This window comes from Dasypus novemcinctus, chromosome 21 (genome assembly GCF_030445035.2).
Source record: "Dasypus novemcinctus isolate mDasNov1 chromosome 21, mDasNov1.1.hap2, whole genome shotgun sequence".
NCBI lineage: Eukaryota > Metazoa > Chordata > Mammalia > Cingulata > Dasypodidae > Dasypus > Dasypus novemcinctus.
The window spans coordinates 34,480,595-34,502,893 of record NC_080693.1 but is presented as its reverse complement, the minus strand read 5'-3'; the positions used below and the strand labels follow the sequence as shown (position 1 = coordinate 34,502,893).

Sequence of the window (22,299 nt, the reverse complement as noted above, 5' to 3'; positions counted from 1 at the left end):
AGATGTTGAGAAGTGTTCAATAAAATCTGCACCTAGTTTGAACTGAAATCTGAAATAAAGGAAATAGTATTCCACCATTTAGTTAAATTATATCTACCTGGAAGATTGAATGTGTAATCTTCCATACTTATCTAAAATGCTTATGCTTTTTTTAAAAAAATTGACTTTAAAGAGAAATAAGCCAGTGTCTTAAAAGCACCAGGTCCAATAGGCTGAAAACTAGCTGCTGAGAAGGACATTTCACCTTGCCTTAAGGAGCCTTAAAGAAGGAGGGAGAATCTAAGAATATCACTGAAGGACTCACCTTGCCAGCAAGATCCCCTGGTACTCTTCCAGTTGTCTCATGAAGCTGGGGTTGGGCTTGGTTACTGTTCGTCTTTCCTTAACGTAGTCATAGGCTCGGTCCAGATTCCAGCCATATTCCTTCATTGCATAGGCAATCACGGTGGAAGCTGAACGACTTACCCCCATCTTGCAGTGTACAAGGCATTTAGAGCCATGTTTCCTGGTTTAGGGGATCAAGGTAAAGAAGAGAGGAAAACACAATAGTGAATCATTACAGAAGTTGGGGTTCTAAATATTCCCAAGTCTCCTGTCCTGCCCTTCTATTTTCTTGCTATGCAATACTTTGATACAGTCATATACATCTACAATCAAATGTGCAGGGAGGTCAGGCAGTTCTAGTGTACTCTTAAACAATATTCAAGGTTAATGTCAAACCTCTTTAATTCATTCAGCAAACATTTATCATGACAATGTGCAAGGTGCTGGGATGTAAAGCTAAGTTACACAGTTTTTCCCCTAAGTAGAATCCAGTGGGAGAAAAAGACCATTTATAATTCAACATGGTAAGTGCAATGACAGCTGGTCAAAGGGTGTTGAGAGAGCATTTTCAATTTAGAGACCAGTGCGGTGAAGGCCAGTCCTCTTATAGACCCAGAGGCATGTTTCATGGCTGGCACTCTAGAGTTAAAGTTGTGGCCTTGATTCATCTAATTTATTCAAACATTCTGGATTGCTTCCAGTTCAAGTTCCAGTAAGGGCTCTGTCCCCTAGAGGAAAGCACAAGCTAACTAAAACTAATCCTCCCCTGTACCCATATCTAGTACTAGATATTACTTTTCTTTAAAGGAGGTACCAGGGATTGAGCTCAGTACCTTGTACATGGGAAGCAGGTGCTCCACCACTGAGCTACATCCGCTCCCCAATGAGAGTTTTTTGTTTTTGTTTTTGTTTTTAGGAGGTACCAAGAACCAAATCTGGGGCCTTGTAAATGAGAAGCAGGAGCTCAACCACTTGAGCTACATCTGCACCCCCTGGATATTACTTTTCATGATACCACAACCTGTATCCTCTTGAGGAGCTGGCTACACGATTGGTGGAGTTGGATGTGAATGTGTGATCACCATGTGGCTTTCTCAGTGATCAGGGCATAAGTAATGAGAACTGCCTGGTTTTTTTGTTTTAAATGAGGTAGAAGAAAAAGAAAACAAAGCTATCCCCTGAACAAAAACTAAAACAAAACCCCTCAATCTGAACACACTAGAGCTTATTACCTTGAATGTAAATGCACTGCTAATAACACAGTGTCTGGTGGCCAGTAAGCCTTCTATTTACTGCAATTATGAGCAAACTTATGGATGTGCTGATTAGTTTAAGCTGCCAGTTGCTTAACTAGGAACATTTTAAACCTGGAAAAAAGAACTGTTACTACTATCACTAGTATACTTGGGCTCTGGAATCCTTCCCAACTGGCTAATAGTCAAAAAAATGTACATATCAGCATAACAGGGGAAATCTTCTATTTCTTCACTTACTCACTGTATCATGATACAGAAACTTCCTTCCAGAAGCTTATAATCCCTCTGCTGGGGAGGCAGACACATGAATGAGTTAACTACCCACACAAGGAGGTATAAAGTCAAATGCCAAAATGCCAGATAAACTACAAGAATGCAGAGAATGGTCTGGAACAAGTGATACAGTCTCAAAGGGAAGAGAAGACTAAACTTCTACCTGTCAATTAGATGTAATATTTTGGTATTCTAAGTTTGGGGTGTATGTGTGCCTCTGAATGCTTAGATTATCTCAAATGACTAGGGCTTTTTTTTTGCTTCTGGCACCACTGGGTTTTCATGTAGACTACAGTTAGGAAGCCAATGCCCAGTGACTCAGAAGTTTAGGCATGGGTGCTATATTTTTCAATCAAGTTATGATTATTCTAATGTATCAAATTTCAAGTCTATGCCTATAGGCATGGAAGGAGCTCAAGTTTGGACAACCCAAAGTAAAAATACAATTATGAAATCCATTACCATGAAAACATCCCTTCGGCATATTTTGAACTGGGCTTTTCAGCGAAAGGTTTCTAACTCATGTAATGAAGGCTCTGAAGCTAGTTCTCATGTAGCCCACTTTTACCTTTCAGGTTCAGTCTTTCCCTAGACTGTGGATTGTCCAGATTAAGCCTGGAATCACATTAGAATCCTAAACCCACCTGGAAGTAAGGGTCTGGAATTCAGGGCCCTGATTAGTCAAGGCACATAAGGGATTCAGGGCACAGCATTTAAGGAGGAACTCACTCTCAGGCTCATGCAAGTACAGATCAGTACATGAGAGTGAGTCTCTCCTTAAATGCTGTGCCCTGGACACCTCATTTCACCGGTCTCATCCTAGCCACAGCTGTGCTGAAATTAGCTTTTCTTTTCACTGGGACTAGGCCCTCATCTTGAACCCTCGCCAACAAGGCTGAGACACTGACAACTTGCCTAGCCTTTTCAAGTCCCTTTTCTCAGGGAACGAGACTATTTGTGTTTACTTGATGAGCTCTAAGTGCGACATGATCTGGTTCGTGTTCTTTCATCAATGCTTGTTACTTAACCTCTCTGAACCTCATCTGAACATTATGTCCTATATCTATACAGGAGGACGACAGCATTCGGCTCCCCAGGTTTGGAGAAGATTACGTGAGAGAATGCATGTGAATTGCCTGGCACATAGTAAGCATATCGTGAATGGTATTATTCTTGGGAGTAATTTAATGATAGGCTTCAAGAATATAAATGCTCTTTCAAGTCTGGCTAGAGACTGAAGGAATGGGGCTCAGGCTAGAGCATGAGGGATTCAGGGTAACTAAGAGGAAGAATTTTCTGACCATGAAGACCACCTCTTAAGAGAGGTTAGAATCATTCTTGAAGGAGGACCTTAAAAACAGAAGCACTTCTCATCTGCCAGGGGTAGTCTGAATGTGGTCTGTCCTTCAGGGAACGTGTGGTCAACATGCTCCTTTATGGTTAATTCCAGTGAAGGAATAAACAGGATTATCAAGGAAATCCCAAGGGACTTTTAAAAACTGCAATGTTGATATATTAATACTAATTACTACTAAATACTAAATTAATACTAAGGAGTTAACACTAAAAGGATCAATTAATTTTAGGATGACAGAAAGGCCCGAGAAAAATTTAACCATTTAGAGTATCATAAAAATAAAAGAATGGGAAAACAGTTCTAAAGCTTACTTAGTCTCTCTCCTTGACTTTATTTATTTTTTTAAAAGATTTTATTTATCAATTTATCCCCCCCACCCAGTTGTCTGTTCTCTGTGTCTATTTGCTGCATGTACTTTTGTCTGCTTCTGTTATTGTCAGCGGCACAGGAATCTGTGTCTCCTTTTGCTGCGTCATCTTGTTGAGTCAGCTCTCCTTTCGCGCTGGGCGGCTCTCCCCACCGGGGGTCACTCCCTGCGTGTGGGGCTCCCTTACACAGGGGACACCCCTGCGTGGCAGGGCACTCCTTGCGCGCATGAGCACTGCACGTGGGCCAGCTCCACACGGGTCAAGGAGGCCCGGGGTTTGAACCGCGGACCTCCCATGTGGTAGGCGGACGCCCTAACCACTGGGCCAAGTCCGCTTTCCTCTCCTTGACTTTAGAGAAGACATAATAGGACTATCTAGGACTTAGGAAGGCAATCTGGAATAATTCCTATTATGTAACTTTCAAATCTTTCCATTGGTAACTTAAGAATTTCTTCCTTCTCTCATTTCTATTTTGCTGTAGCTTACGTCTATTTCCTCTAATTTTGTGCTCAGTGGAATTAGTCAACATGAAGGGGGTCACCTTCTTCCAGGGGTTTTATTTACTTAAAGGAAAAGTATTAAGCCACTAGCCTTCTTTTCCCTTGGATTTAAAAGTCTCGGTTCCTCTACTCTTTACTTCCTTTTTTCTGAGTACCATCAGCAGGTTATTTAGAGCCCATAGACCCCAGCCATGTGTGGTGCATGAGGAATGGAGGTCAGAATTTGTGTGTGGGACAATTACTCACTTTGCTTTAGAGATGAATTTGTAAGTGTCATTCCAGTAGGCCAGGAGATCCGTTGCCTCTTCATCATATACCCGGATGTTATGATACTCAAAAACTCCTGGGAAGAAGTTATCTATCTCTCGAGTGACATTCAAGATATACCGCACCCTGTGAGGAAACCAAGGGAGATTATGTGCTCTGCTACTCAGACTAAATCCAATTCCCAGCACTGTTTTCCTTATTTAAAATTTGCTTACTCCCTAGGCTGAAATTAAATGCCAGAATAATGCAGAAAGTTAAAAAACTAAGAGGATATACTTATTTAATATAAACTACAATATAAAGCAGGGTCCTGGCCATATCTGGGCACCAGGGAGTTATTGAGCTAACAGCTCTTTGCCAAGTTAAACATATAAATTCCATTTTAGCTTATGTATAGTTACTCAATCGTGTCCTTGATAGTCTCTTGAAAATATGCCTCCGATTTTAGCCCAAAGAATCAACCTGAGGTCCATACTTTTAATTTGTACCTTGGAAGTTGTTTATATAAAATCACATTACTGACAGGTACCCCAAGGAGGGTGGGGAGAACCGAAAAGGTAAAATGTTTTCTCCTACCTTTCTAAATGCCAGATTTTCAGACTATGTTCTTTTACTCTCTCCAAAGTACACAAAGGTAAATGAGGCCAGGGTCAGAGAAAAGTTGGTCTTAAAACCCTTTAACTCTACCTGACAGCGTTCCTGGCTGCTATGGCAGTGGATGGGTCTGAGGATTCTCCCATAACAAGATGCTTGCAGAAAAAGGTTTCTGTACCAAAGCTTTCTTCTGCTCTTTCATGGCAGAATCTCAAATGTTTGGGTTTAATTCATCAGTGAGTTATCTTTTCTAAGTGACATGTGGACTTAGACATCATTGGAGATTATTCCAACAACATGACAAGGACTCAATCATGTCTCTGCAGAAGCTACTTCCTTCTCAGAACCACGTGTGGAAGTCTACATATCTACTCTATGATTCAAAGGAATGACTGCAAAAAAGACATATCTAACCAACATGTGGGGTTAAGGTCAGGTGGCCAAAATTTTTCTGGGACATGATTTGAATACTGTTCTAAGTTAGCATCAAAGCCCATTACTAGAAAGGATTTTTTAAAATGTAAAAAGTAAGCATATGATGAGGATGTAAAGTGGTGCAGCTGCATTGGAAAACAGTCTGGCAGTTCCCCAAAATGTTAAACACAGAGTTCCTATATGACCCAACAATTCCACTCCTAGGTTTATACCCAAGAGAAATGAAGACATGTGTCCACCAAAAAAAAACAAAAAACCCAAACTTGTAAGCAAATGTTCATATCACCATTATTCATAGTAGTAAAAAACTGGATACAACCCAAATGTACATTAACTGATGAGTGGGCAAATAAAATGAGGTATATCCATATAACGGAATATTTGGCAATAAACAGGAATGAAGTACTGATATATTCTACAGCATGGATGGATCCTGAACACATTTTGCTGAATGAAAGAAGCCAGTCTCAAAAGACCATGTATTGATTCTACTTATATGAAATGTCCAGCATAGTCAATTCTGAAGACAAAGGAGATTAATGATTCCCTAGAGCTGGGGGAATTAGGGAGTGACTGCTAAAGGGTATGGGCTTTCTTTCTGGGGTGATGAAAATGGCCTAAAATGATTGTGATGGTTGCACAACTTTGTGAATATATTAAGAACCAGTGAATTGTACACTGAAAATGGGTGAACTAAATGGTGTATGAATTATATCTCAATAAAACTGTTAGAAAAAAAGGGCAAGTACATTTTTCTAATTGCGTTTACAATAAAAATGACCCCTCCATCCCATACCTCAGTAATAGACAGGGATACTTTTTTTCTGGAGGCAGGACAGGGCTCCCCAGTCTTTTTCATTACAGAGCTCTGGGAGGCCACTATCAATTGGAATTGGCAATCCTTAAACTTCTTTGTCACCTCAGCACTAAGTGACTCTATATGGAGTAGTACTTGGGGGTATGTTCTAAAGTCAGTAGAACTGGGTTAAAAAGGCTCTATTTTAAAAATTACACTTGAAAATCTCTAAGTCATCCACAGGGGACACACAAAACACACGGTTTTGTGTACAGATCTCTGAACTGTAATTTGTTATGTACTGAAATTTAAGAATCACTGAATTTTAAGAAACAAGAGGAAAGTTTAAATAAACGCCTGAGCATCAAATTGTACTGTCTCTCAAAATAACTAGATACAATTTTGTTTTATAATTTAGCCTTATAATAAGGATTAAAATGGATGGGTCTCATCTCCAGCTGGGGTTATGTTATAAAGTCAGAGTTTATGTATGTATGATGTAACTTACTGCATTTGGCAAGCAGTGCTATATCAAACCTTAGATTTCATTACTAAACATTGCACCTGGGTGCATGTTTCCCAGAATGACAAATTTTTTAAAGCCTGACTATACCTAGGAAGTGGTCAAAACTTTCCTTTTCAAAAGCTCTGGAACCTCTCTTTGCCACATCTCCAAAGAAACCTCAGGCAGAACTCCTATAGATAAAACAGCTAAAATATGCTAATCATTCTGGTCGAATCAGGAATCGTCATTCTTGAGGAAGACTTCAAGGATCCTAATCAGAAAACCACTCATCTAGGCTTATGCTCTCCAGCCTAAAGACGGCAAAAGGTAGATACAGGATTAGAAACTAGGTCTCTGAATTCCCAGCCCAGTTTACTAACTGATTTCCTCCCCTTCTTATCTGCCATTAGGCAACTCACAGCCCTCACATAGTGTCAATTTATCTATCATTCATCCACATTTACTGAGCACCCTCTTGGTCTAAAGCTCTGAGCTGTGGAGAAATGTTACACACAAGACTACGATATAGTCTCCACCTTCAAGAACTCTAAACTCAATGCTTAACAATTTAAAATTTCCAAATTCTATTTATTTTCTTATCTTAAATTAAGCAACCATATTTTTTTTTTCCCTTAGAATTCTTTGCATAATCATTTGGCTTAAGTCCTGCTTCAAATTCAATTTAGGAATTATGAAATACCTTTCTTCTGGGGGAAAAAGCGGAGAGTATGCATCTCATTATGGTAAAGATAAGCAGAAGACTGACTTGTAGCTGAGAAAACAGGCAGCTAATAACCAGTGTGGCAGCCATCACTACACCTCTGAGTCTCAGCTCCTCTTATCTACCCACGATGAAGAGTTAGTGTGGAAATTCAGATGATTTTCTGTTCTCTTATTAGGATTCCCTAAGCGAAATTCAGTTGGAAATTTAGTAGGCAACTGCTAAGAAGTAATTTATAAATAAGACTAGTGGCTTTTTGCTTGCTGAATGTTCACGTGGTTTCAATAGCTACAATTAAGTATCAATAACCATGCTGATTAGGGGCATATTTCTTAATGTAAGATAAGTCTTCCTGTTCAATTTCAGAAGCTTGTCCATTTGACATTCATAACTTACTTGGTCTTACTATAAAAGGATAGGGACAAAGTCATATTTATCTGTGGTTCCCTAGCACTTAGCCCTGGGATTGGCCCACAGAAGATGCTCAATAAATTCTGAAACCAATATATTCAGCTCATGTACTGTTACACAAAAGTAAGAACCAATAACCATGTTTGATTTTAAATGGCACCAAAGGCTTGAAGATTTGGTTTTGAAAGTCTTTTCATTAAAACAGCTGGTCTTTCTTGGGGGATGAGCAGATGAAACAGTGGGAGAATGGCTGTTTTTATTTTTACTAGATTACACCTTGAAATCAACTGGATGCAACTCTAAAGATTAGTCATTGACATCTCTTTGACTGGAAAATGTAAAGATCATTCAGGGGCTTTTGTCACAAGGAGGTGTCAGCAACTGCTGTGTACTTACCCTCGGTTCTGTAAGTCCTCTAAATTGGAGGCATTCCATTCTGAGCCCTGTGGAGAAATAAAAAAAAAGATTAGGGAGTAATAGCAAAGTGACCAAATACAACGCTTGGGGGAAAAAAAGGCTCCTCTGAGGGAAGCAGCAGAACTTTTAAAAAGAAGGCCAATAACAGCCACCGAGTTTCCTGTAAGAGCCAAGCACTTTATATGTTATCACATTCAGTTTTCACAAATGATAGGATAAGAAAGTTTTCTTCATCTCCATTTTTGCAAATGAGAAAATTGACCCTTTTTGATGGCCTCCAATATAAGTCAGATGTGCTGTGAGTTCTTCTCATATAGCATGTATCACAATTTGTACTCAGATATTTACTTACGGGTTGATTATTATCTGCTCCACTATCAAATAAACTCACTAAGGACAGGGATTGGGTCGCTTCCTCTGCACTGTACACAGTGTTGGGCTCCTGGGAAGTGCTCAACTAACATCTAATGAATGAGCAAAGGGGTACTATTATGAATTAAACCTAGAATTGATTTAAAAACCCACAATCTGGGAGTGTATGTAGCTCAAGTGGTTGAGCACCCTGCTTCCATATATGAGGTTCCAGGTTCAATCCCCAATACTTCCTTAAAAAAAAAAAGTCCACAATTTTTCTAATACATTATGTAACATCTAAGGAGGTGAGGGTGGGAGATAAGAGTACAAAAACAGCTGCTACAAAACAATGAAGGAAACATGATGTGCAAAATTTAAGGAAAGATAAAAGGCAAAATTTTGGGGGGAGAAGGATAGGCTCTACAGATTTGGAAGATACATCATAAACTGTTAATATTTTGCCACATTTGCTTTCTCTTCCCCTTTCACTTCCTTTCAAAATATCACACTTTATTTTTCCTGAACCATTTGAAAGTAATTTGAGCATCATGATATTTGAGTATTTATTTTCTAAGAAAGTGCATTTTCCTAAATAATCATAATACCATTATCACATCCAAGAAATGTAACATCGATACAATAATAATCTCATTCACCATTCATATTCAAATTTCCACAAATGTTCCCAAAATGTCCTTTATATTCACTTACTCGAGGAGCCTTTAGCTGCCATGCCTTTATCTCCTTTCATTTAGAACAGCTACCCTCTGCCTTTTTCTTTTTTTGGATCTTTCATTATTAATTATTTCCATTGTTTGTCATGCTGAGTTTGAAGTCTTGGTTGAGGGTTTTTTCCGCCACATCCCTGTACTGTAGAGATTCCTTTATAAAATCAGCAATTTATGGGGCAATACTTTGAAGTTTGTGAATATCCTGTTTCAGAGTAACTTTTACCCTACAGTTTTGGCACTGGTTGACGATCCTGCCCAAATCAATTTTTTTATTGGATTATTACCAAATGGTGATTTTTCTAATTCTATCATTTCCTGTGCATTTGTTAGCTGGCATTCTTTTGTTGGAAAAAAAAAAAAAAAAAAAGAGCTGCACCTAACTAATCCTCTCACCCTGTTTTTGAATGTCACTATGGACTCTTGGCTTTTTTTAAAAAAAAATTTATATTTAGTATGTTACAATCTAGTACTATCATTATTATAATTTTTTTTTACACTCAGAATGTCCTGAATTTGGTCAGTGATGGAATCTCTTGAGGCCTGCTCCTTGTGACATGATCCCATTAGTCTTCGAGCACTTTTTTGCCTTCTGGTACAGAAAGTTGTTCCAGGTTCACCGTGCATGTGGAGGTAGCCACAAGGAGCCCTGGTTTCTCATATTGAAGAATAGTATTTTGTAACCAAGATCTAGGAATTAGTTAGGTATACTTATTACTACTGGGTGTCACTGTTTCTAAAACCTTTCCAGTGGACAGGCTGGGAAGTATTTCTGGAAAAAAAAAATACTGAATTCAAATAGATGTCTCTAATTCAAGTTCAATACCACAGGGTCCTTCCTCACTCTCCAAGCATCTGTACCTCCCTTCTCCACATAGGGAACCTTGGAAACTTGGTTCCCAACAACTCATTTGCTCTACACTTAAACCACTACTAGCAAACCTGTCAAGTTCAATTTTTCTCTGCAGTTTTTTTTTGTCCTTGGTATATCTACCAAGGGGTACAATCAGAATATTATACTTAAAAGTGATCCGAATTAATATCTTTTTGTGATATTTGATATTATTTGGGTTCATTGGCTCCTGTTTGTCTTTGATTTTAGGGTATGCTCTTCCATTCTTTTTGATTTAATTTTTTGAATATGCAAAACTTTTACAAGATTCAAAGTTAAAAGTTTATTAAAAAGTAATTTCAGGGGGAGTGGATGTAGCTCAAGTGGTTGAACACCCGTTGCCCATGTACGGGTTCCTAGGTTCGATCCCCGGTACCTCCTAAAACAAACAAACAAAGAAACACACAAATGAAAAAAACCAATTTTCATTGGGGAGCAGATGTGGCTCAGTGGTTGAATACCTGCTTCCCATACACAAGGTCCTGGGTTCAATTCCAGGACCTTCTAAAAAAAAAAAAAACTCTCAGAAGTCTTATTCTAATCTCTATCTTTTCAATCTCTAAGGGCAACCATTTTCATTAGTTTCTGATTTATTCTACCTATGCTCTACTTTGAAAAAGCAAATATTTACCGCCACTTCTTACACAAAAGTATACACTACATATATATATATTTTTTTTAATTAAAAAATTTTTTTTCTCCTTCCCCCGTGCGCGTGGTGCCATTCCTGGGCAGGCTGAGCCCTCCCCCGCGCTGGGCGGCTCTCCCCACGGGGCGCACCCCCTGCACGTGGGGCTCCCCTACTCGGGGACATCCCTGTGCTTGGCACGGCACTGCCCGTGCACATCAGCATCGCTCATGGGCCATCTCCACACGGGTCAAGGAAGCCTGGGGCCTGAACCATGGACCTCCCATGAGGCAGGCGGACGCCCCATTCACCAGGCCAAGTCTGCTTCCCCATATACTTCATTATTCTTTGCTTTCTTCACATTCCTTAAAACCACTCCATATCATTGTTCATACAGATCTCCCTTATTTTTTCGTACATCTTCATAGCACTTCCCTGGGTAACAATTTAACAGTTTATTCAACTATTCTTTTTCAAATGTTGTTTCAGATGTGGAAGTGGGATTGTTGGGTCAAAGGGAAAATGCATAGTTCTGCTAGACATTGGTAAATTGTGCTTGATACAGATTGAAACAATTCTGTACTCCTACCAGCAATGTATGGAAGTGCTGCTTTCTCCATAACCTTGTCAACAAAACAAGCTAAAGCTCCTGAATTCTTGCCAATTTAAAGGGTGTGAAATGTTATTTCAGTGTAGTTACAATTTGCATTTCTCTTATGAGTTAAAGTTGGGCAATTTTTCAATGTTCAAGGTCAATTTTCTATCTTTTTCTTTGAGCTATCTATTCATGTCTCTTGAAAAGGCAAACATTTAAAAATAAGAGCATATCTACTTCAGAATTTGATACATTAAATGAAATTTAGCATGAGGAGACTTGGGTCCAGACTCCGCCTAAACTATGTGGCATGGGGCACACTGCTTAAACTTTGCCTTCACTTTTCTTATCTGTAAAATGGAAGATCCTTCTCAACTAAATCCTTTATATATTGAATGGGTACATGCCCCTCTGTCCAGCCTAAATTTTCCTCTAGATAATTTCCTTTATCCCTTCCCTTCACAGTCAAGATTCATAAAAATATAATCAAATACTTACTTTCTTTATTTCCTCATTTTCCATGTGCCCCCATCCTTATCACTCTGGCTTTCTACCCTCATCACTCTTGCTAAAGTTATTAATGACCTCTCTTAATTGTCTAAGCCAAGGGTCATCTTTGAATCCTTATGTCATTGGCCTTCTCTGAGCATCTGATATGGTTTATCACACCCTCCTTCTAGCATTAGATCAGACCACATAAATACTTAGACTCATGTTTGGCACAGAAAAGAAGATAAAAAAAATGTTTGTTGAATGAATGATCAAATGAGGTAAGTAAATGAAGCACTTTAAAAACTGTTAAATATTATGCAAACACTACTATCATATTAGAAGTGATCTGTAATCTGGTTGTTGAATTGAGAGATCTCAAGGCTACTGTCTTGAAGTTTAATTTAGGAAAAGGCTAGTAAGGAATGGACAACTGACCTTTTCTACAGACCAGGGCATGGTTCACTTATTGTCAAAAAAAATAAAGGAAGTTTAAATGAAGGCTCTGTGCTCAATCTTAGCTCTAGTTTCCAAAGTAAAGAGAGGCAAGAAAGACAAAGGACTTTAAGGACACAGAAGCCAAGCAATAAGGGTCACATAGTTAAACAGAGAGAGGCCAGAGAAACGTGTCCACCTCACTTCTTAATTTAGAAATCTAAATCCTCTACTGAATTCTGTCCAATTAGATGAAAATAACTTCAACGTGATGGGAAAAGTCCATAGCTTTCATCTACCTGGCCAGTAAGAATTCAGTCTGGCAACCTGAAATGACATATACCCAGAGGAAAAATAAATTAAAATGCATTGGGTGCTGACTCAAAGAGGTCCACACAGAATGACTTGGGCTGTCTGTGGCTAGGGTTGCTTCAGGTTCAACCAGGAAGAACGGGAGTCAATGTGGTGCAATTACTTTTCTGTCTTCACTAAAAATGCCATGCATGTATCAGTTTCCTGGGCTCCCTCACAAACCCAATAGTACTTCTATGTTTTTCAGGTTTACCATGACATAATTTCATGTTTTTTTTTTCACCATGTTCTATGTAATCATGCAAAGCATAGTCTAATCTTACTTAAGTGTAAAATGAATTCTTGGGACTATTACAAATTTTTAAGTAAGTTAATTTCCATCTTTCACCCTGGCTGTCTTCCCCCATTATACCCTGGTCAAAAGACCCAAGTGACTGATTTTTTTCTCACGTGTTATACCCAGAAAAAAGCCTTTCTGGGGTCCAGCTGTTCTAAGCACCATAGAAGAGGAGAGTACATTAAGGCGAAATAGAAGGATAAGTACAGGGTTCTACTAAGATAAAAACAATCTGATAGAATCTCCATGGATTGGTATTCTTGTTCTTATTATCTTCTTCATCACACCATATCTACAGTCTCAATGCTGAGACAATTCCTGTGACAACCAGGCACAAGCTATTAACTTTTCCTTTTAGGAGAAGTTTATGCCATCTTCTAGTTCAAGGACAAAAATCAGGAATATGATTAGAGTAACCCATTTAATTAGCTCATCTTTTCACACATCCTCCATTTCTCTGAACCTATAGAAAAAGTAATAACCAATATGAGGCTTGATTTTTCTTTGAAAAGGAAACAATATTCTAAAATGATTATCTGTAACGTCAAATCTTGAAAAAGAATTATAATCAGGAGTAAAAATTCTGACTACTTTTTTATTCATGAGCAAAAATTACTGTGTGTCCAATATTTCTGTGTTTCCTAACAAAGCTGCCTGTCCTTCTGGAAAGGGTCTCCATTCACATCTAGCTTTCTCAGTCAAATTGGACAGCCTCCAAGGGAGCTGTTGATATTGAGATTTGGTTGGGCATAGGCTTCTGGCTCAGTAAAGTGGTACACTCTTTTAAGAGTGTGGAAGAATCTCTTTTTCTATAAATACTCTGGCTTGGCACCAATATTCTTACGGCAGACTTTCTTTAAATTATGCTTTATACTTTCTGTATCAGATGGACATCTTTCCAAACAGATAGGCCTCTGAGCAGTATACTACAGAGCTGAGCGTTCTTCCAAAGGGAGGCAGAAATCGTGCTGCCTCCCTCCACACAGGCTGGTTGAGCTCCAGGTATGGAGCTACGCACAAGATTAAAATGACTGCAGAAAATAAACACCACCACTTGCAGCTAGGATAGATCTTTTTTTCTGTGTCAACTGCTGGGAAAGCCAGCAGGGGACAGACTCACCGGAGAACAGACAGGAATTTAGACACAGGATACGGCAGTGCAAATAAAGCAGGGAGGAAACCACCAAGAAATAAGTACAATAAGATGTTTTTTTTTTTTTTTTAAAGATTTATTTATTTATTTAATTTCTCCCCCTCCCCTGGTTGTCTGTTCTTGGTGTCTATTTGCTGCGTCTTGTTTCTTTGTCCGCTTCTGTTGTCGTCAGCGGCATGGGAAGTGTGGGCGGCGCCATTCCTGGGCAGGCTGCTCTTTCTTTTCACGCTGGGCGGCTTTCCTCACGGGCGCACTCCTTGCGCGTGGGGCTCCCCCATGCAGGGGACACCCTTGCGTGGCACGGCACTCCTTGCGCGCATCAGCACTGCGCATGGCCAGCTCCACACGGGTCAAGGAGGCCCGGGGTTTGAACCGCGGACCTCCCATGTGGTAGACGGACGCCCTAACCACTGGGCCAAAGTCCGTTCCCCAATAAGATGTTTAGACAACCTGTTCATGTACTTATTTTGCTGGATAGGAGTTAAACTTCAGGATTCTCCAGTTTGAAAGGTTCCCCTCCCCATTAGAAAATATCTACGATGGAGAGAACATGCCCATCCTTTAGAAAACAGAATTATATCTGAGGTTGAATAAATTTTCCTTTGTTAAAAAATAGGTACATAGATATATGTATTTTAAAAAGAAAAGACTGGAAGGCAATATTATGTATCAAAGTGCAACAGTGACCATCTCTCTTGGTATTTATTAAATATGATTTATTTTCTTCTAAGAATTTCCAAATTTTCTACAATGAACACGAATTATTTTTGTAATTAAAAAAACCCAACGCAGAAGAGTATGCCTGACAAATCATAAAATGAGTGTACTGGTACAAATACTCAAATGTTTTTTTTAAAAAGAGATTTATTTTTTATTTATTTTTCTCCCCTTCACTTGCCCCCCCTACACTGTCTGCTCTCTCTGTCCATTTGCTGTGTGTTCTTCTGTGTCCGCCTGCATTCTTGTCAGCAGCACTGGGAATCTGTGTCATCTTGCTGCGTCAGCTCTCCGTGCCTGCAGCACCACTGCTGGGCAGGCTGCACTTTTTTTTACACGGGGTGGCTCTCCTTGAGGAGATGCACTCCTTGTGTGTGGGGCTCCCCTATGCAGGGGACACCCTGTGTGGCACAACACTCCTTGTGTGCATCAGCACTGTGTGTGGGCCAGCTCACCACACGGGTTAGGAGGCCCTGGGTACCAAAACCTGAACCTCCTATTTGGTAGGCAGATGCTCTATCAGTTTAGCCAAATCCGCTTCCTTAAATGCATTTTTTTTTTTTTAAAGTGACTCTGCCCTCTCAAGTAGGGCCAGAGTCTCTTAAGAATTTAGAAATTTTTTTTTTAAGATTTTTATTTTTTATTTATTTCTCTCCCCATCCCCCCCATTGTCTGCACTCTGTGTCCATTTGCTGTGTGTTCCTCTGTGTCTGCTTGCATTATGTGATGGCACTGGGAAATTGCGTCTTTTGTTGCATCATTTTGTCGTCAGTTCTCCGTGTGTGTGGCGCCACTCCTGGGTGGGCTGTGCTTTTTTCACGCAGGATAGGGTGTACTCCTTGTGCATGGGACAACCCTACACGGGGACGCCCCTGCATGGCACGGCACTCCTTGTGTGCCGTGGCACTGCGCGTGGGCTAGCTTATCACAGGGTCAGGAGGCCCTGGGGATTGAACCCTGGACCCTCCATGTGGTAGACAGACATTCTATCAGTTGAGCCATGTCCGCTTCCCTCTCGAATGCATTTTTAATTGATTAGGGAATATAATTTTGGGAGAAGTAGACTGTTCTGATTAGAATACTAATAAATTTTGTTTGTAGCCCCTATAATATACCATTGGGGGAGGGAAAAGGAGGAGGTAGCTCTTGAGGGTGTGGCGTGTGAGATACAGGGAAGTATGCCTGAAATTAAATAGGTTGTCCAGCCAAAAACTGATTGTATTTGCTATCCATCATGTCCACATCCTTCTAGGTGTTAAAATCAGAGCTCAATGGGAAAGTGACTTCCATATTTGCAGCTTTGGTCATTTTCTAACATGAACTTTTCTGGCTACAGGTATTTGCCTTCAATAAAAAGTAGGTTACATGGCAACAGTTGGGAGCAGGGCCCATGTGACTCTTAAGTATTCTTTAGAAAACACAAAGATTCTTTCCAACAATACAAGAGCAGCGGATGCTTGAACCCTATGGAAATATACACAAGGCAGCAAAGCCAGGTGCTTTACAAACAGATAGGTCAATGACACTTTTGCAGTTTGATCTATATCCAGAGTTGGTAACATGTCAATCAAGTTCAAGTAAGGGAAGAGAAGTCTCCCTCTCAGCTCACAGCTTTTCATAGTCATACATGACACCACCACTATGACTCACTCTCCAAGCATACATACCCTAGAGTGTCAACAAGTTAGCTCAGGGAACAAGCCTTTAATGGCACAAATTTGTTTGCCCGGTGAAATAAACTCTTGAATATTCAGGGTGAGATGATCCAGTTTATTAAGTTCCTGTGCATTTATTCCTCTTCTCTCTTGTTTCCCAGCTTCTAATCATTTCACAGTTCACAAATGTCCTCACACCAAAGAAAGGAAGTGAAATTCAAACCAATTGATTTAGTTCCTTGTTAGCATTTTTGGTCAAAGTGTGTGGGAAGTAGAAACAAAAACAAAGATTTGGCATTCCCCACTGATTTTAATTATCCTTGTTAACCTGGTTCCCATTACTATGTACAGATGAAAACTAGAATTCTTTAAAACTTGGGAGGAAAATGGGTCTTAGGATTTTAGAAGCCTTTAATCCATCTGTTAGAGAGGTCTCCTTGGGTTAAACACAGGTCACTTAATTTCAGAAATCATGAACAACAATTATAAATCACTGACTTTTTGGTAATCACAAAAGTATTGAGGGAACTTATAAAAACAAGGTCTCAAAGGTCTTTAAAGTTCAATAGTCTCTAAGTTATAAGTAGTTCCCACCTGCTGTGCTCAAACATATCAAACCTTGGTTGCATTTGGCAGGTTTGAAAAGTGACCTCAAAAGATCATCCTATTTAGATACACTGTACCAAACTACGGTGGACTGCTGTTTTTTTTTTTAAGATTTATTTTTTAAATTTATTTTTCTTCCCTCCTGTTTGTGCTTGCTGTCTATTTGTTGTGTGCTCTCTGTGTCTGCTCCTTTTTTGTAAATTAAAAAAAAAAAAATTTTAGGAGGCACCATAAACTGAACCCAGACCTCCCTGTGGGAGGGGGGCGCCCAATCGCTTGAGCCACCTCTGCTTCCTGCAGAATTTCTTGTTGTGTCTCCTCATTGCATCATCTTGTTGCATCATCTGGTTATGTCAGCTTGCTGCACTAGCTTGTCAAGTCAGCTCTCTGTCTTGCTCATCTTCTTTAGGAGGCAACAGAAGCCAAAGCTGGGAGTCCCGTGTGGTAGGTGGGCACCCAACTGCTTGAACCACATCAGCTTCCCCTTTCTTTATTTTGACTATAATGAAGAGTAGATACATGACATTTAAGAATCAGTTTTCTGGGGGGTGATGGGGATGGGCGAAAAGCCGTATTTGTAGCATTTGCCAATTTCCTTGTTATAAAAACTCCCACAATGGTCAATTTCAATCCATCAGCTTGATATCACTGAATGAAGAATTAGGAATGGAGGAGTAGCACATCATTATATAACATTTCTACTATAAAGATACTATAATAGATGTAAATAACCTTAAGAACACAGATAATAGTAAAATAATTAGGAAGTGATGAGTTTTTAGTATTTACCATCTTTGCTTTAATATTATTTAAATTTAATAGAATTTAACAGTAGGCTCCCAGGAATTAGTATGGGCAAGCTTTAGCACACACTTAAAAATGACCCTAAGACTTACCAAGAACACGTGCTCAAAGATCTGCGTAGGGCTATCCATCTGACCAAGGATCACTATCATTTCATTATCTATAAATTCCTTGAATTCTCGCAAGTTGCATACCATCTGCATTTCCAATTCTGTACGTATCTGAAACAAAGATGGCATATTGTACTAAACTCCGTAAAATCTCTCTGCACTTGCAAACGTGCACCATATCTAGCCCCACAACTACTGTTATCCCACTCCAAACCCTGGAACCATGAGGACTCTAGGTTCCTTACCTCTTTGGATGTAATATTCTCCAAATCCTTCTGCATCATGATCTCCCTTAGCTTGGTTTTAATTAGCCTTTCTGTTCGCTCACGCTCAGTTGGTCTGAGGAAAGAAGAAACAGTGATTTTTTTAAGACAGGAATTTCACAAATTTAATGAATGTGCCATTTGACTATGTTTCCAAACTGGCAGACCTTTCCTCTATTATTCTCAAATTTATATTCTGGAGGCACAGCAAGAATAAATTATATTTTTATAAGTTTCTTTTCAGAATGTATAGAAAACATGTAAAAATTATTACTTGATGAGGCTGTACATGTCTGAAAGCCCTCAAATACATTCATATGAATGGATCTATGAAGGAGTAAAGACAAACTGGGTACACTGAGTGTAATACTTTAATGGAAGATCACATCCGCACTTTCCCATCAAATATCTTTTGTACTACTTACAGAGCTAGGAAACTGAGCTGTGCAGACCAGTGGTGTGACTCACTATGTAAATGGGTCTTTTGTAGCTTACAATGCCACCCCACACAAATCATTTCTTGTTGCGGTTCTAGAAAATGGTAAAGAGGGAAGCATGACCTTGTCTTCTTCCATTAGGCAAACTTTTCCCCAAAATGGACGGCAGGGATCAGATACCTTGAATACTTTCATACAAAATGCTTTCATTTTCATGAAAGCTCTTACAATATCTCTGTGAAACTCTTATTGTCATTTTACAGATTAAGGAAACAAACAGCTGAAAATTTAAAGGACATGCCAAAGATCAAAGACACTGGCAGTAGAACCAGAACTCTCAGCCCAGTCTAACATTCTACCTGTAGGGTTATGCTGCTTCCCTTAGTCTTCTGGCTCTCTCTCTCTCTCTTTTTTTTAAAGATTTATTTTTTATTTATTTCTCCCCACCCCGCCCAGCTGTCTGCTCTCTGTCCATGTGCTGTGTGTTCTTCTGTGACCACTTCTATCCTTATCAGCAGCACTGGGAATCTGTGTCTCTTTTTGTTGCGTCATCTTGTTGTGTCAGCTCTCCATGTGGGTGGCGCCATTTTTGGGCAGGCTGCACTTTCTTTTGCGCTGGGCGGCTCTCCTTACGGGGCACACTCCTTGCGCGTAGGGCTCCCCTACGCAGGGGACACTCCTTTGTGGCAGGGCACTCCTTGTGCGCATCAGCACTGGGCGTGGGCCACCTCCACACGGGTCAAGGAGGCCCGGGGTTTGAACCGTGGACCTCCCATGTGGTAGGCAGATGCCCTATCCATTGGGCCAAGTTCGCTTCCCTTCTGGCTCTCTTAAAAATAAAATTACCTCTGGAATATGAAATCAAACTAGGTAGCTAACTCCAATTATTAGAAAGGTGTTGCAATATTCAATGTAACTGTATGCTCTTCAACTAAAAGTGATATTTCATATTATGCAGAATTTAAGTGAGGCTGACAGAGAGCTCTTTCTGTCTCATTTCCCCCTCCTACCTACCCAAGAAAGGTATCTGCTCTGAACCTCCTTATTTGGAAATGGAAACAGACTAAGCCTTCAGGCATCCTGCCTGCCCTTGATGCCTACCGCCTTATCACTGGCTATAAAAATAACTTTGGTAATCTCCAAAGATGGATGCTGTCACCCCACAACCTTGGGGCCTCCTACCACTTGGGCTCTTAGTTTCGCATGAACCCACAGAATACAGCTAATAAGTGTGCCATTTCTCTGTCAATTAGCCAAGATGTCCTGCTCTTGACTAGAATAAAAATTCTTAACTATGTTTCCACACCATCTTTCCTAGACATAACTAATGGCAGAAAATTATGACTTGAGTCTTGCATTACAAAAGAAATAATGATAAAAGCAAATTTGAGCACCTGCATACATGGTTGGATTCCCTAACTTAGCGAACATTTTCCCAACTCCTCATACTTGCTTGAGAAAGAGTGATTTGGGAAGAGACAGACTAGGTTTTAATCTCAACCCTGCTATTTACTGGTAGTATGACCTTAAATAAATTCCTTCTTTGTCCTGGGTCTCTGTTTCCTTTTCTGTTAAAATGAGGACAGTAATAATACATGCCTCCTGAGGTTCTTCTGAGGACTAAATGAGATAGCATATTTGAAGTGTCTAGCCTAGCCTCTGGCATACATGTATGTTCCCTTTTCCCTTTTCCTTGGGTTTCAAAATATAAACTTTATTCACAGTAGAGCACTCAAGTTCCTTTTGGCACACATTCTCCTAGTATTCTCAGTGATTTTTTCTAGTCAATTTAGGGAGGAGGAGGGAATGGAAAAAACATTAACACATATACACACCCCGACTTCACTGGAGAAAAATTTGGAAAGCACAGACAATAGAAAAACATAAAAACACACAGAAAATAAAAATCACTGAAAATCTTTCTATCCAGAGATAATCATGAATATTCTGGCCTATACCTTGCAGTCTCTTTTTTCTATGAATAGACATTTGTTTATTAAATATGTATTTTTTAAAAATTGGGGTTATAATATATATACTAGGAACTACTACATAATGTTCCCCTATCATATGCCAGGGCCTACCATAAAATCCCACTAATTTAGATTTCACTAATTCGAAATTTCAGTTTAAAGGAGTTGGCCTGAAGTTTACTTTTGCAATCTGTGAATAAAGCATTTGGTAAGCAAACTGTAGACATAAAGAGGCTTTCAGAGGGATGCATGTAATAATTAAGAAAATGAAATGTTTTCATTTTCTTTTTGTGTGTGTGCTTTCCTGAGGTTTCCAAATATTCTCTAATAAAATCAGGAAAAATGGGAAGAAGATTTTTTTTTTCTCTCTCATGTAAATCTGGTTCAGAATACTCATTTTTGAGCTAGATGAGATAGCCTTTCCTGAGAAATCTAGCAACCAGCTGGACAGCACACAATCAATAAAATCTCCCAAGATTCTGAAAGCTGGACTAATCCTTACCTTTTTAAAAAAAATTTATTTCTCTCCCCTTTCCCGCCCTCCCCGCCTTTCCCCCAGTTGTCTGCTCTTTGTGTCCATTCGCTGTGTGTTCTTCTGTGTCCACTTCTATTCTTGTCAGTGGCACCGGGAATCTGTGTCTCTTTTTGTTGTGTCATCTTGCTGCATCAGCTCTCCATATATGCGGCGCCACTCCTGGACAGGTTGCACTTTTCTCGTGCTAGGCAGCTCTCCTTACAGGGCTCGTGGGGCTCCCCTATGTGGGGGACACTTCGGTGTGGCATGGCACTCCTTGCGCGCATCAGCACTGTGTGTGGGCCAGCTCATCACACGGGTCGGTAGGCCCTGGGTTTGAACCCTGGATCTCCGATGTGATAGGGGGATGCTCTATCCATTGAGCCAAATCTGCTTCCGTAATCCTTTTACCTTTTTAGTTACCGTGGAACCTTAAAAGGGTCAGAGCTACTTAAAAAGAGATCTTAGTACCAATAACACCCTACACAAAAAAGCTTTCACTTCTTTTTTCGACTATTCCTTTCATGTAATTCTTAGAAGTTTTACCTTTTCTAATGAAAAACATATTTATAGTACTATCTAAATTAATGGCACCCACCATTTAAAAAAAAATCATGAACTGTTTTAGCATGACTTTAGGAATCTGAAGGTGAATCCTGTTTGTAAGATCAGATAGTAAGTAGCTACTCTACTTTCCCACCTGTAAAATACCTTTGGAAGTGAAGAAAGATCAATTCAAAGCAAATAAACATCCTGATTAATTTCCAAAGCAGGAACTAGGCATGAAAAAATTCCCAAAATAATCCCATAAGGGGAAGAAGACTTGGCCCAATGGATAGGGCATCCACCTATCACATGGGAGGTCCACGTCCAAACCCCAGGCCTCCTTGACCCTTGTGGAGCTGGTCCATGTGCAGTGCTGATGTGCGCAAGGAGTGCTGTGCTACACAGGGGTGTCCCCCACGTAGGGGAGCTCCATGCGCAAGGAGTGCACCCCATAAGGAGAGCTGCCCAGTGTGAAAGAAAGTGCAGCCTGCCCAAGAATGGGGCCGCACACAGGGAGAGCTGACACA

General features: G+C 39.9%; 1 protein-coding gene across 3 annotated transcripts in view; it reads right to left on the bottom strand.

Moving 5' to 3' along the window:
* SSH2 (slingshot protein phosphatase 2) overlaps positions 1 to 22,299 on the bottom strand; it is a 312,427-nt gene that overhangs the window by 19,108 nt on the left and 271,020 nt on the right. For all 3 annotated transcript variants that reach the window (XM_004454370.3, XM_004454372.3, XM_004454371.3), the window contains 5 exons: positions 18,285 to 18,378; positions 18,022 to 18,150; positions 8,204 to 8,250; positions 4,325 to 4,471; positions 305 to 505 (listed from right to left, as the gene is read on the bottom strand). In XM_004454370.3, the coding sequence (XP_004454427.2) occupies positions 305 to 505; positions 4,325 to 4,471; positions 8,204 to 8,250; positions 18,022 to 18,150; positions 18,285 to 18,378 (618 nt within the window). The remainder of the gene's footprint in view (positions 1 to 304; positions 506 to 4,324; positions 4,472 to 8,203; positions 8,251 to 18,021; positions 18,151 to 18,284; positions 18,379 to 22,299) is intronic.